A 16,606-nucleotide genomic window follows, 5' to 3' on the forward strand; every position below is an offset into this window, starting at 1 on the left:
TACCTCCTTTTTTTTTATTGATCAAAACCGATCAGCTGGTTATTTTTTTATCTTTTGTCCTTGCAATATTTCATCAGGTCCAACAATTTAATTGACCTAGCCTACTTCTCACTAATGATCCTCCTACTTAGCTTGGGCTTTCTGGTTGGTTCGTTGATTGGCTGTGCTGTTTCTTTTCTTTTCCTGTTTTGTTTTGTTTAATTCTGTTGTGTTTTGCTTTTGGACCAAGGCTCATTAAGCTTAGGCTAATTTCAGACTTCCTGTGCAATTGAGGTTATCCTTGGTTTCTTAATCCTTCTGTTTCTATCTTTAAAGCCTATACTTATAGTAGTGAATCATGCCCAGCTTTACTGTTGATTTTTCTTTATACTGTTTAGATAGTCAGCAAAATACATGGTCTTTAATGTGAGATGTTTTGGAATTGTGTTACCAGGAGGTTCTGATAATTTCCCATTCTATGTTGCCATACAAGTTATCCATATTTCAACGAAGCATAATCCTATGTCATGACTCCTCTTCATTTATGAATTCTTTTAATTATTCTTTTGCTAATTTGTCAATCCCAATGCCCCAGTGTTTTCACAATACCTTATTAAAGTCATGTTACAACTCTGTATATCATTGAAGACCTTTTATCCTAAGATACAACATTTCTCTTCCAGAAAACATCACATTTATTTAGACTGACCAAACACTACTTCCTGCTTTCTGATTTATATTGCCGTTATCTGCATAATTTTCCCAATCATTCCACTTTCTAGATCGTAAACTCATTGAGGAAAGAGTCATGAAGTGTAGAGTTCATTAACTAAAACTTCATCAATACTTGATAAACTGTGTTAACCAAACAGAACTTTGCCAGTAATTAAAATAATTTATTAAAATAACTCCTAAAAGACACAGTTGTTTTCTTTTTAACAGATGAAGAAAACAGATTAAGAATAATAAAAATGAGGACCATTCTTTTGTCTCAACAGAAGCATGCCTTTAATGGAAAGTAAACACACAGGAATAAATGAAGTACTTCTAAGACACCAAGGAAAATCCTATCATATTACTATAGTTTTTTATCACATACTAGAGAGGCTCTGAATAATTAAAGTGGTTTAAGAAGAGCCTTCCTTGTCCCCAAGTATGAATTACAAAAAGAAGAAAACTTGGTAAATGCTAGAAGTGAGTTCTACAGTGCAAAAGTAATTAGACTATCTTACCTTATAACTGAGATAACCAAGAAGTATTGTTTCAAATAGACTGATCAATGCAACAGAGACCTAAAAAACAAATTGTAACCTAATGAGAAAATGCAAGGTAAATAAAACAGGCTTTCATAATGTGCTACTAACTGTATGCAAATACGGGAGAGAGTGTACATATGTATACAAATGTACATATTGACATATGTACTAACTAGTAGTACTAACTAATACATAAATTTCAATTTGTAGGTGAAGGGATAAACACAACATTTTACTATCTGGTGTATTATAACCTAATTTTCATAATTTCAAATATTCTCAATGAATATTTTTTATTCATTGTCCTAAATATAAATATGGGAGTTAAATATTCATACTGACTAAGCAGGCATTCTGCATAAAGATTAGGATTACACACAATTGCTTTTTTCAACTACATGACTGCTTAAATAGGTGTTTTACTTCAGAAAACCAAAACTACAGTTCAAACTGAGTATACGGAATCATTTCATTCTAGCTCAGGCCATTCATGGCAACATCCTTCAATTTACTTTAAAAACAGGCCATTTTAGCCATGCAGGATGCTTCAAGATTACATAACAGTTCCATGACCAGTTGTGCCTTTATAGCTGAAACTGCTCATTTTGTGCATTTGAACAAGCTACTTTCTCTGTGTGCTCTGCCGCATACACAGTCTTTACTGTCACTATCAGAAAACACTGGAGCAAAAAAAGGGAATAGAGAAATTCAGAAATTATTCTTCAGCAATGTGTTCTTTATTACGTAAGTGAGATAATTACAGTGTTTTCCTTTTGTGAGATGAAGGACCACATACATTCCAGCAAGTACTCTCCACTGAACTACATACCCCACCTTCTCATCGTTTAAAATGGTCACTAGAATAAAATATGCAAATGGAAAATGATTCAAATATCAACTGCATTTATTAAGATTTCATCATAATTAGAAAAAATATTTCTTAGATTTTAAATTATGTTCCCTAATAAACTGAAACTTTTGAATTTAAGTAAACAGTAAACATGAGCACAATTAAAACAGATGAATGCCTAGCAAACCCAGTAAAATCTATTCATGGACACGTGCAGCTGGTCATTCTTATAATAGGAATGTAAGAATATTTTGGTTTTTCTCCACAAATCCTTTATTATAATTATCTATGCTTATTTTCTAATACCTGTTGCTACATGATCTCTAAAAAATTCTAAAATCTTACTTTACATACTACTTAGAACAGTACTTAAGTTAAATAAAAGCAATTTTAAATTTAAATAAAAGCAACTGTATGTCTTTATAAAATATTAATTTATTTTTAAAGAATGATATAGGAGTTACATGAGAGACTATAAGACTATATTTTAATGACCATCTAATTTTTGATAAGTTATTTGGGAAGGATTATTTGTATACTAATTGACCTTGCAATAGAAGTCAGCGTAAAACAGGTTCCTCAGCCTACTAACCCTGGGACCCTTCACACAGTCCCTTCTGTTGTGCTGACCACCCAACCATAGAAATATTTGAGTTGCTACTTCATAACTATAATTTTGCTACTGTTATGAATTGCAATGTAAATATTTTTAGAGATAGAGGTTTTCCAAAGGGCTGTGACTCATGGGTTGAGAACCATTGCTGTAAATCAACATAATTAAGTTCACTTAAGCAAAGCATAAAATGAGCATAGAAATATTGATACGTTGGTGTAATTACACTGCATATTTATAATCATCCGCTACCATGCATTATGTGGAAAGAATTGGCATTTTAGGGCAACCAAGCTCCTGGTCTACAATTGTAGCACTACCACTGTACCAACAGCTGAACACAGGCAATGAATCATAAAGGTTTTCCTGAAACCTCTAAGTCTTTTTTGTATTAGTGATCCTAGCTTTCATTTAATTTGAACTTTTAAGATCTAACAGAAAGCAAAATAAAAAAATCTATACTGCACAAACATAAGAAGTGGCAGGGTCTTATGAAATCAATGTTGTGCACTAAGTCTAATAAAAGCAAGGGTGAAGGCTAGCCAGCAGACTGTGGGGAATCCTGGACTCTAATTCAGGCATGCTTTACTCCTGTTGGCTTGACTTTTTTTAAAGACTCTGCTGACCTATCGCATTTTTTTTCCTTTGCCTTTAACGTAATCATCTGTGTGGCTTCTGAGCATATACATTTATTTATTTAGACTCTACCACATCACTGTAGATTAAAAAGTATCAACATCTATGGTACCTGACCCCTCCTAAAGGAGTGACGTGAGTCTTGTAAAGTAATTTGGGAAACTTGGAGCGTTAGGACACTGATTGGCTTTTTTTTCTTTTTTAATCTTATAATGCTCATTAATCTAGATTGCAAGAAAAGTCTCAAAAGATACAACAAGAAGACAAGAAGAAATAAGTCAGAATGTTAGCAGGTGATGTGTGTCAAAACAAACTCGGTTTGAGCATCAACAGTTCACTTCCCAATTCTGTTTCACTGTGAAACATGAATAAATCTAGAAATATATGAATAAAATAAACCTGTACATAACCTGTAAGCCCCATAAAGGTAGACTTCGGTTAACCCAAAATATGTGAGACCTATGGAAAGAAAAATTTTAGTTTTAGTTTTCTTTTTCAAAAAATCCATTTGTATACAAACTTTGATTCTATTTGAAAATATTAAAATAGCAAGTAGGATATAAAAGATAACAGAATACAAACACGAGCATGAGAAACATGAAATGTTTAATGGGGTCAGCTTTTTTTTTTTACTAATATTCATTCGTTTAATATTCAATTCAATAAAACACATGACATTTCAATTTTCATTTTTATCATTGTTAATAGTAAATGCAAAATAAAACAAGCCATTAGTTTGATATGGCAGAATGACAGGGACATCACAAAAAAACTTTGTTCCATTTTCCACTAAAAATTCATTAAAGGCTATTCTAAACACTGTGGTATTATTTAAAGTATTTGTAGCTGGATAATACAAAGTAAACAACATAAATAATCGGAATAAAATCCATAACTAATAGTTTATAGTATATTGACAGTTCACATTTGCATTTCTATAGAAAGATTTAACTTAACACACAAAAATTAAGGTGACTGAAATCAATATAGACTATATCATGAGATGATGTCCTCATGTGCAATATGTTCCCTGAGAGTCTTCTATAAATGCTATACTTTCTATGTTAACAAAATGTTCAACTCTCCAACGAACATAATAATAAGAGAACCATTAACTCTCCCACTTTTTGCTTGCTTTAAAAACCTTAAAAGACTGCATAAAGCCACTGTGTGGAACATTGTTACAATATAGTACTCTAGAGTGTTACAGTACCGCTTCTATCTGGCTAAATAATATCTTCAATTACTACAACCCAAATGGGGGATTTCCTCTCAAAGTCCTGTGTGCTTTTATCACTGCAGATTTCAGGAAATGGCTTGCAGTCTGTTGTATCTGCACTCAGACACGCTGCTCTTCAGCATTTTCAAGCACTTTACCCATCAGCCACTACTTCAAAACCCTACCAAATACGTGCAGAATCTGTCTACTTTAATCGTCCCCTCACTGACACCTTCACCTAAGGTACTGTTTTTGTTTTTTAACTTGGCCCTTTTGAGATATCTGTAATTTCTAAAGCCTTCCCAAATTAACTTATTTGTCTCTTACAATTTTTCCATTAGAATTGCTTAATTTTTGATTACAATAAGTTTTGGATCAGATCTCTCTACCATTTTACCTTTTAAAAATAAAGACTAAAACTCCTGACATGGAAGTCTTCAGCATGTTTTCCATGTGTGGCATGCCCCATCCTTACTCAAGCTTTTTTTTTTTTTTTTTTTTACATTTTTTATTCTTTAAATATTCGTTACAGTTTATTAACTTTGTATCCCAGCTGTAGCCTGCTCCTTCATTCCCTCCCAACCCCACTCTCTCTCCCTCATCTCCTCTCTGTTCCTTTCCAAGTCCACTGATAGGGGAGGACCTCCTCCCCTTCCATTTGACCCTAGCTTATCAGGTTTCTTCAGGACTGGCTGCAATGTCCACCTCTGTGGCCTAGCAAGGCTGCCTTGGAGGGGGCGGGAGTCAGAGAGCCAACCATTGAGTTCATGTCAGAAATAGTCCCTGTTCCCCTTACTAGGACATCCACTGGATACTGAGCTACCATGGGCTACATTCGAACAGAGGTTCTAGGTTATATCCATACATGGTCCTTGGTTGGAGAAACAGTCTCAGAAAAGACCCCTGTGCCCAGATATATTAAGTCCTTGTGGATCTCCTGTCCTCTCCAGGTCATACTAACTCCCTCTTTCATAATATTCCCTGCATTCTGCTGAAGGTTTGGTTATGAGTCTCAGCATCTGCTTTGATACACTGCTAGGTAAAGTCTTTCAGAGGCCCCCTGCGGTAGGCTCCTGTCCTGTTACTTGTTTGCTTCTATTTCCAGTGTCCATCCCATTTGTCTTTCTAAGTGAGGATTGGTCATTTTACCCCAGGTCCTCTTTCTTGTTTATCTTCTTTAGGTGTACAGGTTTTAGTATGTTTATCCTATCTTATAGGTCTAGTATCCACTTGTAAGTGAGTATATGCCATGTGTGTCTTTCTGTTTCTGGGATACCTCACTCAGGATGATCTTTTCTAGATTCTACTATTTGCCTTCAAATTTCATGATTTCCTTGTTTTTAATTGCTGAGTAATATTCCATTGTATAAAAGTACCACAATTTCTGCTGCCATTTATTGTGACTGAAACTTCATATTTATTTACAAACTTATTTAATGACTATTCTCCCCCCAAAGAAATTAGAAGATCTAGAACATCAAATACTATTTTTGTTTTACACACTCTTATAAGCCTAGTACCTCACTGAGTGCACACACACACACCAGAGTAGTCAGGCAGTATGAATGATGTGATGGATGGGATCAGAAAGGCAGATAGCTGTGAGCTTGCCATCCTTCCTGAAACATTTCTGCATTTTCATTAACACAAGAAACAAACAAAAAAGTATGAGAGGGATGTTGGCTCAGTATTTAATTAGTTGATACAAAAAATAGGTGTTGGGGTTGGAGAGATGGCTCAGTGGTTAAGAGCACGGGTTGTTCTTCCAGAGGACTTTCTGTTAATCCTGGCACCCAAATGACAGCTCACAACTGTCTGTAACTACAGTTACAAGAGATCTGACAGCCTCTCCCAGCCTCTGACAGAACCAAGCACACATGTGGTGCACAAACATAAGTGAAGGCAAAATATCCTCACATAAACTAATAAGATAAAATTAAGACAGAAAGTTATGTGCTATAAAACTTACAAATAATCAAATGGATCACAATAATTTGGAAATGAAATAAACTACTATAATAAACACTAAATATTTTGAAAACTAATTAATAATTATGGTGGATATAAGATATAGTTATATATATATGAAAGATTTTTAGGCTGTGATTTTTATCTTTAAACTTAATACTTTTGAACTAAAATAAGATTTGCAATCATTATATTATATAAGATAAATGACATACTTATGTATAAATCTCTAATATCTAAATTTAGGAGATGTGAAATTAATGTTTTCTGCCAATTCAATATAAAATTCAATAAATATATAGAAAAATGTACATTTTGTAAAAAACTAGTGTCAAAACTACAGAATATAAAGAAGGAATTTGTCATAAACAACAAGAATGATTTTGTAACTCTACAAATTCCTAAATAAAGCCCACACACAATGGAGGGATGTAATGAGAACTGACATCTACACCACAGTGACCAAGCTTTGTCTCATTCACAACAAAAGCAGAAAGGAAAAAACCATATTAAATATACATACATATATATGTAATATTTACTACAGTATTATTTATAAGAGAAAAGTAACTGGACTCTATCTGAGAACTCTACAGCCAAACATCATGATCATCATCAAGATTATGGCTTTATGACCCTGAGCGCATTCATGAACATTGGGTACTAATCACATACATGGGCATATGCCATGGGTGTGCACCTATAGAGAATCTACATGAACTCATCACCAAATAATAATAGAGAACAACTGTACTATTTATAGATATAAATAATTACAATAAAACAATTAAAAATAATCAACTGCAAATGCACATAATTTGTGCTTAGTGTGACTATGCAAATAGGTAAAGTTCCTGTATCAAGCACTATTAAGATAGAAGAAGAGCCAAACTGTGCGAGGATAGAAAAAGTCAAATGTTGAAAATTCGCAGCATACTCACATAGGCTTCTCTCATGTCATGAAAAATAAATGCACAAAGTGCCAGAGCCACCTTGACATCTATTGTTGTCATGGGGTAGCATATTCAGAACAAAGTCCTAGTGTTCAAGACACACAATAGAGCAACCAGGTCGACATGTGGAGCAAAGTCATAAAAATGGGTTCAAAAGACCCTTCATGGCTCTTAAAATTAACGATCAATGTGGGCCTGCACTACGAAGTACCTAAACTAAGCTAGTGAATTAACCCCCCCAACCCACAACACACAGGAGAAACTAAGCACGTGCCATACTATGAGGCCCACATTGCTAAGGTGTACACAATTTAGTACTGACCAGAATATGAAAGCATAGCATTCTATCCTACATGCTGAAAAACTTTTTCAGAAACATAATGTTGCAAAACATTATAAGTAAAAGCCCTAACTCCAAGTCAGACAAGCAAAAATGAAGCATGCCAATGATGAGCCTTCACTTGAAAACTCGATCTCCAGAGGCTTTCAGCGTGGTGGCTGTGGATACAGTCCTCATTCATGGTGAACATTCTTCCTCCCTTCCCAAGCCATGCAGACTGGAATGCAAAAAGCTATCCTAACCAAACACTCATCCCTGTCCTTTCAAAGTCGGATGATATGACTGACGCTCTTGCAGGATTCTTCAATGAAATTCCAATAATAGTGAAGTTAGATACATTCCAAGAATTTTTAAAGTCTGTGTTTCTTCTTCATGCTCTCCTCTTTCTAAAAAATGGGATGCTAGAAACAATTCATGGTCCAAAAATGCACACAGTAAGAGATTTGCAGCTCATTCTCCAAGTGGGTTCCCTGGTAATGGGAACTGGGATTATATCTGACAGGAACTCAGTGGATGGTTTTTGATCACCATCCCTGAGCGGGGAACAGCCTTACCAGGCCACAGAGGAAGACAATGCAGCCAGTCCTGATGAGAACTGATAGGCTAGGGTCAGAGGGAAGAGGAGGAGGACCTCCCCTATCAGTGGACTTGGGGAGAGGCAAGGGAGGAGATGAGGAAGGGCGGGTGGAATTGGGAGGAGACAAGGGAGAGGGATAAAGCAGGGATACAAAGTGAATGAACTGTAATTAATTTAAAAAACGAATAAAATTTTAAAAAGAGATTTGCATTTGTATATGTATCATATTTATGCTATGATGCCATGGTGTATTTGTGTGTCTGTGTTTGTGTGTGTGTGTATGTGTGTGATTTGTAGTCTTCTATAAGAAAAGGTTGAAAGAAGAGGGAGATAGAAAGACCTGGAGGGGACAGGAGCTCCACAAGGAGAGCAACAGAACCAAGAAATCTGGAACCAGGGGTCTTTTCTGAGACTGATACTCCAACCAAGGACTATGCATGGAAATAACCTAGTATGCCTGCACAGATGTGGCCCATGGCAGCTCAGTATCCAAGTGGATTTCTTAGTAAGGGGAACAGGGACTGTCTCTGACATGAACTCAGTAGCTGGCTCTTTGATCACCTTCCCCTGAGTGGAGAGCAGCCTTACCAGGCCACAGAAGAGGACAATGCAACCAGTCCTGATGAGACCTGATAGGCTAGGGTCAGAAGGAAGGAGATGAGGACCTCCCCTCTCAGTGGACTTGGCGAGAGACATGGAAGCAGATGAGGTAGGGAGGGTGGGATTGGGAGAGAATGAGGGAGGAGGCTACAGCTGAGATACAAAGTGAATAAACTGTAATTGATATTAAAAATAATAATAATACTAATAATAAAAGAAAGAAAAGGTTTCCAATGTATTAGGAACATCAGTATTGAAGTTTTCCTAAGAAAAAAATGAAAGTTTGAGATTTTGTGTTAGTTGGTGTGCGTTGAATCTACACAGTAAGTAAATGAGAAAAAAGGCTTATATTATAATATTCATTGCTATAGTTGATAAAATATTTAATAGACATTGCCATATTTCTATTTGTTCTTTGAATAACTTTTATCATTAGGTAGGAATAATCTTTAAAATTTGATCACACTAAACATTAAGCACTGATTTTAAGTATAAACTGCAAAATTTCAAAAATCACAGAATATTCATGTGTGCATACCTTTCTTTTTCAGAAGCTCCAACAAAACTAAAGGGAGCAATAGTTTATTTTAGCTCACAATTCCAGGATAGATTTTATCACAGCCATTAGGGATTTGGACCAGCTTGTCAAAATCACAGTTAAGAGCAGGAAGAGAATAAATGCATGCATGGCTGTGCTCAGCTAGCTTTACCCATTCTATACAGTCCAAGACTAAAATCAAATTACTGTCACTGCCCAGAGTGGGCAGGGATTCTTGGCTCAACTAACATAATCAAGACATCAAAACAATTGCTTACAATCTTTATTGAGACTTTCTTCCAAGGGGATTCTTGATTGTCTTGTAAATTAAAACTAACCATCACCATATGCTTCCTGACTTCTCGCTGCCACCTATTACTTTTACCACAAATAGTACTAATACTGCTAATCATAGTAACAGAAATAACAATTATAATCACTTAAACATTTTCAAAAGGCAAAACAAAGGCATGCATTAGATAAAATTGAAATGTAACCTTCTGCAGGCCCCGAGTAAACGCAGCCCTTCTTCCAGTCTAACCACAAACCACTCAGAGCAGTCTCCTCTACTACAACCTTGAAATCCCTACCTACACCCTACAAGTATCAAGGTTTTCAGTAGCCAGAATTTCAGTTATTTACAGTAAAATTATTTTCCTATCTTCTGTTCATCAATACTGTAATAGTTTCATATCAGTTTGACTCCTGGGAGAGGCTTAAAAATAAGGCAAAACAGCTCAAAATATCTGCAGCCTTATCAGGTCAGAAACTATAATTAAATAAATCTCTTTGCTGAATTAGCTTCATTATTTTAAAATAGAGCCTGTACCCATAAAGACCACTTCTGTTTTTCATTAACCAAGGCTTTATTGACAATGGAACTAAACAAAACAGTGTACTCGAAATGGAGACATAAGTTAGTTTATTATGTTTTTTAATTACAGTAATCTGGTTTTTCAAATGTATATCCTCTGTAATTATGACTGAATATTCTTAGTAATATTATACAGAAGTTAATTGTAGGAAACTTTGTTCTCTTAATGTTTCCAAATATAATTTAACTCTGCTGTCATTCACCAATGACTGCTTCCTTTGGAAGCATCCTTCACACATCATTTTATTATTTTCAGGTGCCTCTAATGTATATTCTATTCACAAATCACCATGTTTTAAAGACTACTTTGGTATTTTATAGAAGGATTTTCATAGGTGCACTTTTTTAATCACACAAAGACAGAGCATGTAATTTGTTGGTATAACTGCCATCTCTAGATAGCCTTCACTGCAAAACAATAAAATTGATAGAAATAGTTCCACTAACAGAAGAACAAGACCTATGCCAAGTATATGAGCTAAAAGACAACATGGACCTTGATCTCAGCAAACTTCTGGAATACAGATGGGAGATTTAAGGCCAATTCATTAGGATGTCTAAGAGAAATATCTTTGAGCCCTGCAGTCAGTACCCAGATAAGACTCCCAATCCAGTGCAGATATGGGCTATAGGGAACAATGCTTGGTAAAGACGTCATATTTAAGTATTAGCCAAAGAGTTGATGTCCTACATGGTCCAGGAGCTTAGAAAGAGGTTTAACAGGATGAATTGTGATTCACAGGGAAGACATGTCTCTAAGAGGCCTCAACATAAACGAGGGTACAGATGTCCTAGGGACTTTGAGGAGGCCACCACATCTGGAAAAGGAAACTAATGAAGAGACACAGGCAAGAGTTAGAATATAAAACTATGTCATTTACATGTCTGTTTGCTCACTCATGTAGAAAATGGTTACTGCTCACTGTGCCAGCCTCTAGGATTCAGGCAATGACCTACGTCTATTCTATTACTCACAGAAAACTCCAGAAGTAAAGCTAGCAAGAAAAATATGTACAATGTGTAAAAGAGATAACAGCACTAGAGAAAAATAAGCAAATGTCTCTGGAAGGCCTTGAGGTGACATAAACCTCCTGGGACATGAGAATAGACACAAAGTCAGTGAGTCTGGAGAAAAGGGAGAAAAAGGTGAGCAGTCAGAGGAGAAGCTACAGGAAAAACAGGATGTAATACAAGCGCCTGTCATTCAAAACAGGTGCAAAAGGCTTACACTTTATTGGCACAATGACTCTTACATCGAGAATGAACCAAAAATGAGCATTGATAGACTATCAAGACTGACTAGCAGGCTATTACAGCAATTCTAATGAATGTATGTAGCCCGTATTTTGGAGGTACATTGAAAAGCAATTGAGAGCAGGGTAGATATTGAATGTACCAACAACAAAATGTTCTTAATAAGTTTGCATCTGTTACAGACAAAAGGAAGACTCCAAAAATTTTGGTCTGAGCCACTGTTCAGTTGGAATTATCACTTGTAGTGGAGAAGGCTGTGGGCAGAGGAGAAGTTTGAGAATGTTGTTCTTTATCATGGAAGGGAAGAACGGTACAGAAGCTGATTGGAATATGGTAAGCTTAGGATGCATTCTGGGCATCCAGGAGGAGAATCTGAGTATGGAATGTACTTCGAATGTGGGAGAAAATCAGGCACTACCCCCATAATAACTGGAAAATAGTCATAATGAGATTTGTCATGAAGGTCCCACAGAAGAAATAGCAAACATGAGCAAACCTCTGCTTCTGATTTAAGAATGATACGATAAAATTAACTGTATGTTGAAGAAAATAATATATACCGTGAATGAATGTAATGCTATAAAATAGCAGGATCACCGAAAATCTTTTATACAGGCAGGAGAGTCCTACAGAACACTGAATGTTCCAATAAGCGTGTCTATAACCTTACTTACAGTAACTAAGATGACTGAGATAAAGCAAGGACTCACTAAAGTAACTCACCATAATTCATATTCACAAAGAATTACAACACATGATATTACACTAGCCAAACTTCACAAATGCACTTAATAATCCTCATCTGTTCTCTAAATCTTTAAATAAACTCAAAAGCACAGTCACTTTCTAAACAAGCTAGATTATTGAATTTATTTAAATTAATATGAGAAACTCATTTTCTCTCTTATGTACTTCGGTTTTATCTTAAGGTAAAAATTTCATGAGAGAAACTTATAACCAGAGTTAGTTATCAGAATTTAATTTCTCCTTTGAAACATTGTAAACTTATTAGATAGGCCAGGAGTCCTGAGTGTTAATGAGATCAAAATTATGCATGAACGTCATTACACACTCAGGACTCTACTCTTCTAGCAAAGGATGGAGCCTAAGAGAAAGGCACTAAGACAGTAAAACACAAATTAAGCAAAATAACAGGATTATAAATGAAAAAATCTAGACTACATCAATAAATTAATATCACTCAACTAAATAAATATACATTGTCTGAAACCATCTTGAGAGACTCTTGAGTGTTTCCATTGAGGGAAGAATGCATTATAACAGAAAGCATAAAGAAAGCTGGCATCCTCTAGGGCACATATAATTCGGAAAGACATTCAAGTCTGTAGGGAGATGAGTCTATTTTAAGCTAATATTTACAACACTTTCATTAGCAACAGCAATGTTCATGGACAGAGTTCAGTTTATCTTTCATTAGTAATGTACCCCCCAAACTTGGAAGATATGAATTACTTAAATATCAAATCGGTTCATACAAATCTCTCACATCATTGAAATTTGAACTCTGTGTAACACCCTTCAAATTCAAAACAATTAAAATACTGTGGCTATTACACAGAGAAACCTTACCATTCATTTCCCTGTGAAGGTTTCTCAAGCAGCACACGGATAATGTATAATAAGCAGCTTAACAATTTGAGAGAAAAGTTGAACAAGCGGATTCTTAGACCTTTAAACAAACAACAAAAAGTTGGTTTTCATTTGAACATAGTACATAAAAGAGAAAGAAAGAGTTGTCAAAAATATCACCTTTCAATTCAACATGTAGAAGATATTTAGAAAGCATAGGCTGTAATTGTCTAAATGTACTGAAGTTCTTGGTAGTTGAATTTTAATTACACAACTACTAAAATAAAATGTGAGCATCATAGGATCCATGAGCTACAATTGACAGAAAGCATTCCATAGACAGGAAATCTGGGTTTTAAAATCCTGTCAAGGTTGGTTCAAGTTTGTCTGCCTACAGCTTTAAGCACTTTAATCACTGTTTGGGGACTATTTACCTAGCTCAAAAATCAAGCTGCTGCATATTGATGACTCTGTAGCACTTGGCTGATTTTATTACAGAGGAAACAAGTTTATATAATTATGCATGATACTTTTTCTATTATATTTATATTATAGTATATATCATCTCTGTACTTATAGGTTATATAATAATTATGTCATCATTTACAAAGAGAAGTCATAATAGCTTCTGCTGACAAATACACATATGGACAAACATTCTTATACTAAACTGGGAAAATTGAAGTTCTTAAAAACAAGGTTTAGTGTCAATAGAATCATAATTTTTTTGAAAATTAAGAGCATCATGTATATACCATACAAAATGCTTAGGTTACAGTCAGGAGGACCATGATACTTGATGAAGAGGGATAATGAAGGTTAAGTAAACATGCTCCCATTGATTAACAAACCACCATTCCTGTAATTATCGGTGGTATTTGCATTGTGTATTTTGCATAAAACTGTGAGAAAGGCCTTCCAATAATTGTTACTTGATGGAATCCAGATTGAAATGTCACCTTTTACTCTATTATTCTGGAATGTGTGTATAACATTTCTTAACAGTAAAATTTTTAATTGTGCCATCATTTCTAGGTTTTTTTATTAAAGTGCTGAGGGGTTTTGTGGGTTACCTTCAGTTCTAGCTTCATCTCTTTTGGGGTAACAAAACATTCTGAACGAAAATACCACCAACTTGAAAGGTCTTATTTCATCATATAGCTTATAATTTCATTGAAATGGGTCTCCTCTTTGGTCAGGTGAGTATTCAATGACTGGCTTAACATTGATTAATGGCATGGAAGAAGCCTTCATTCAGATGACATAACCCCTTTAGGTAATATCTACTGATGGGTCTTCCCTGGAAATAAAGTTAGGAATGCGTAGTTTTTTATTTTCATCTTTAACCCTGAAGCTCATCTATCACTGAGAATATCTCACCAGTACAGATTAACTACTGATGTATTTCCTATAGGTAGGATATGGATATGCTCTCACAAACCAGAATTCTCTCTATGAATGTGACCCGAAGACACACAACTCAATTTAGAGCAATGCAAACAGGTCCACAACCCCAACTCTGTGCCAGTATTGTTTACATTCTTCTGGTTTCTTACATTGACGGCAATGATCATGTTATTATAAGCTGTCTGAAAAACATGTAGGATTGTGCAAAGTAGCAAGAATCACACACCTAGGCAGGGTTAAGCAGGGTTCCCAGCCTTATTTTCTCTTTGTCTTCATTGGCTTCCCAATTTCTTAAAAAGAATCTTTGGGATATTAAACTCAACATTCCTCCTACACTTTCTAATGTCAAGTTTCCACAGGAAGAACAACATCCATCCTTACACTTCAGGAAGCACTTGATGCTTAGTATCACCAGGACTAACTCTGAAACACTGACAAACAATGACAGTTTTCACAATCCTCACATTTAAAAGATTAAGTCAATAAAATTGTGGGGTATAATTGTTGTCACTGTTAAAACTTCTTTAGGGGAAGTTTCTGAGACAAGCTTTCACTCTATAATCCAAGGCCATTTGGTAGTTGCTCTGTACTGTGAGGTATCCTCAAACTCTCTCTATAGCAAAGGATGGCCATGATGTTTTTAAAAGTATTCTGCCTCATAAAAGCATATAATGTATTGTTATTATTTGCACCCTGATTACTTTATCATTCTCCCTCCCCCTCTTGCTAAGCTACTTCTGCTTCCCAATTAGATCCCCTCCTATTTTCACATCCTGTTTTGTTTTCAAAACCATTGAGATTAATAGGGGTTACTAGCCAGAGTATAAGTCAGAGGCATGAGCATTATCTATCCAGTGACTACACCAATGAACAAAATGACTTCCTTATGCCTAGCACCTAATAACTGCCAACAGCTACTCAGGGAGCCACAGGACCTACAAGTCCCTCCCCCATGCATTATCCATTGTTCAAGGTTCTATGACTGACTCTCTGATCCTTCTGCCTCATCATCTGAGTAATGAGATTAAAGTTATACTCTACTTAAAATACTTTCCTTAGTCTTTTTCAGAACTCAAATAGGGTACACAGGGATGGACTTATTCAAGTGAGAGTTGAAAACTTAAAATATTAAAGAGACATTTAAACTACTTGAAGTAGCATCTTCAGTTTTTGTTTTGTTTTTTTACATTTACTCCCACGAAACATTCTTCTAATTTTATTCTGTTACACATACAATGATTTTGTGAGACATTACACAGCTAAAATTTTAAGTTCGATTCTTTTTCAAAGAGCAAAACAGTGATGGCAAAAACTTACTTGATCGTTGGTTTTTTATGAAAAACAATTTTAATCTCTCTTTAAATGTGTTTTCATTCATGTAGAATTCAACTTGGACCCTGAAAACAGAAATAAAAACAAATTTCACTCTTCACTCTATATTTTATAGAAGTGAGTAGAAACTGACTTTGCAGTTCTCCAGATACATAAAAACAAAAATATTTGAATTAATGTATCATATATTTGGAATGAATTATATACCAAAGAAACTGAAAACTGACTAAAACACAGTAGTGCTATTTCACGAAAAGAAACCTGGGAACTGGAGAGATGGCTCTGCGGTTAAGAGCACTGGCTGCTCTTCCAAAGGACCTGGGTTCAATTCCCAACACCTACATGGCAGCTCACAACTGTCTGTAACCCAGCTCTAACTGATTTGACATCCTCACACAGACATGCATTCAGGCAAAACACCAGTGTACATAAAATAAAAATAAAAAAAATTGTTGTTTAAAAAATAAAAGAATTTTCTGCTTCCTAGTCTTAAACAGAGCTCAAATATCATGCACATTTAACTTAATTATCTAAATTGGTGGTTAATAATTCACAGAAATGATTCAAAGACCATTAAAAATTTAAAACCTTAATGTATATTTAAAATGAACCCCCAACAC

The 16,606-nt window shown here is 35.2% G+C and overlaps 1 protein-coding gene across 3 annotated transcripts in view; it reads right to left on the reverse strand.

Moving 5' to 3' along the window:
- Positions 1 to 16,606, reverse strand: part of Kcnt2 (potassium sodium-activated channel subfamily T member 2) — a 377,298-nt gene that overhangs the window by 260,053 nt on the left and 100,639 nt on the right. For all 3 annotated transcript variants that reach the window (XM_055624693.1, XM_055624692.1, XM_055624691.1), the window contains exons 2-5: positions 15,972 to 16,051; positions 13,248 to 13,347; positions 3,745 to 3,793; positions 1,212 to 1,271 (exon numbers count right to left, since the gene is read on the reverse strand). In XM_055624693.1, the coding sequence (XP_055480668.1) occupies positions 1,212 to 1,271; positions 3,745 to 3,793; positions 13,248 to 13,347; positions 15,972 to 16,051 (289 nt within the window). The remainder of the gene's footprint in view (positions 1 to 1,211; positions 1,272 to 3,744; positions 3,794 to 13,247; positions 13,348 to 15,971; positions 16,052 to 16,606) is intronic.

This window comes from Psammomys obesus, unplaced genomic scaffold, assembly GCF_907164565.1.
Source record: "Psammomys obesus unplaced genomic scaffold, mPsaObe1.curated_primary_1811, whole genome shotgun sequence".
In the NCBI taxonomy this organism is placed as follows: Eukaryota; Metazoa; Chordata; class Mammalia; order Rodentia; family Muridae; genus Psammomys; species Psammomys obesus.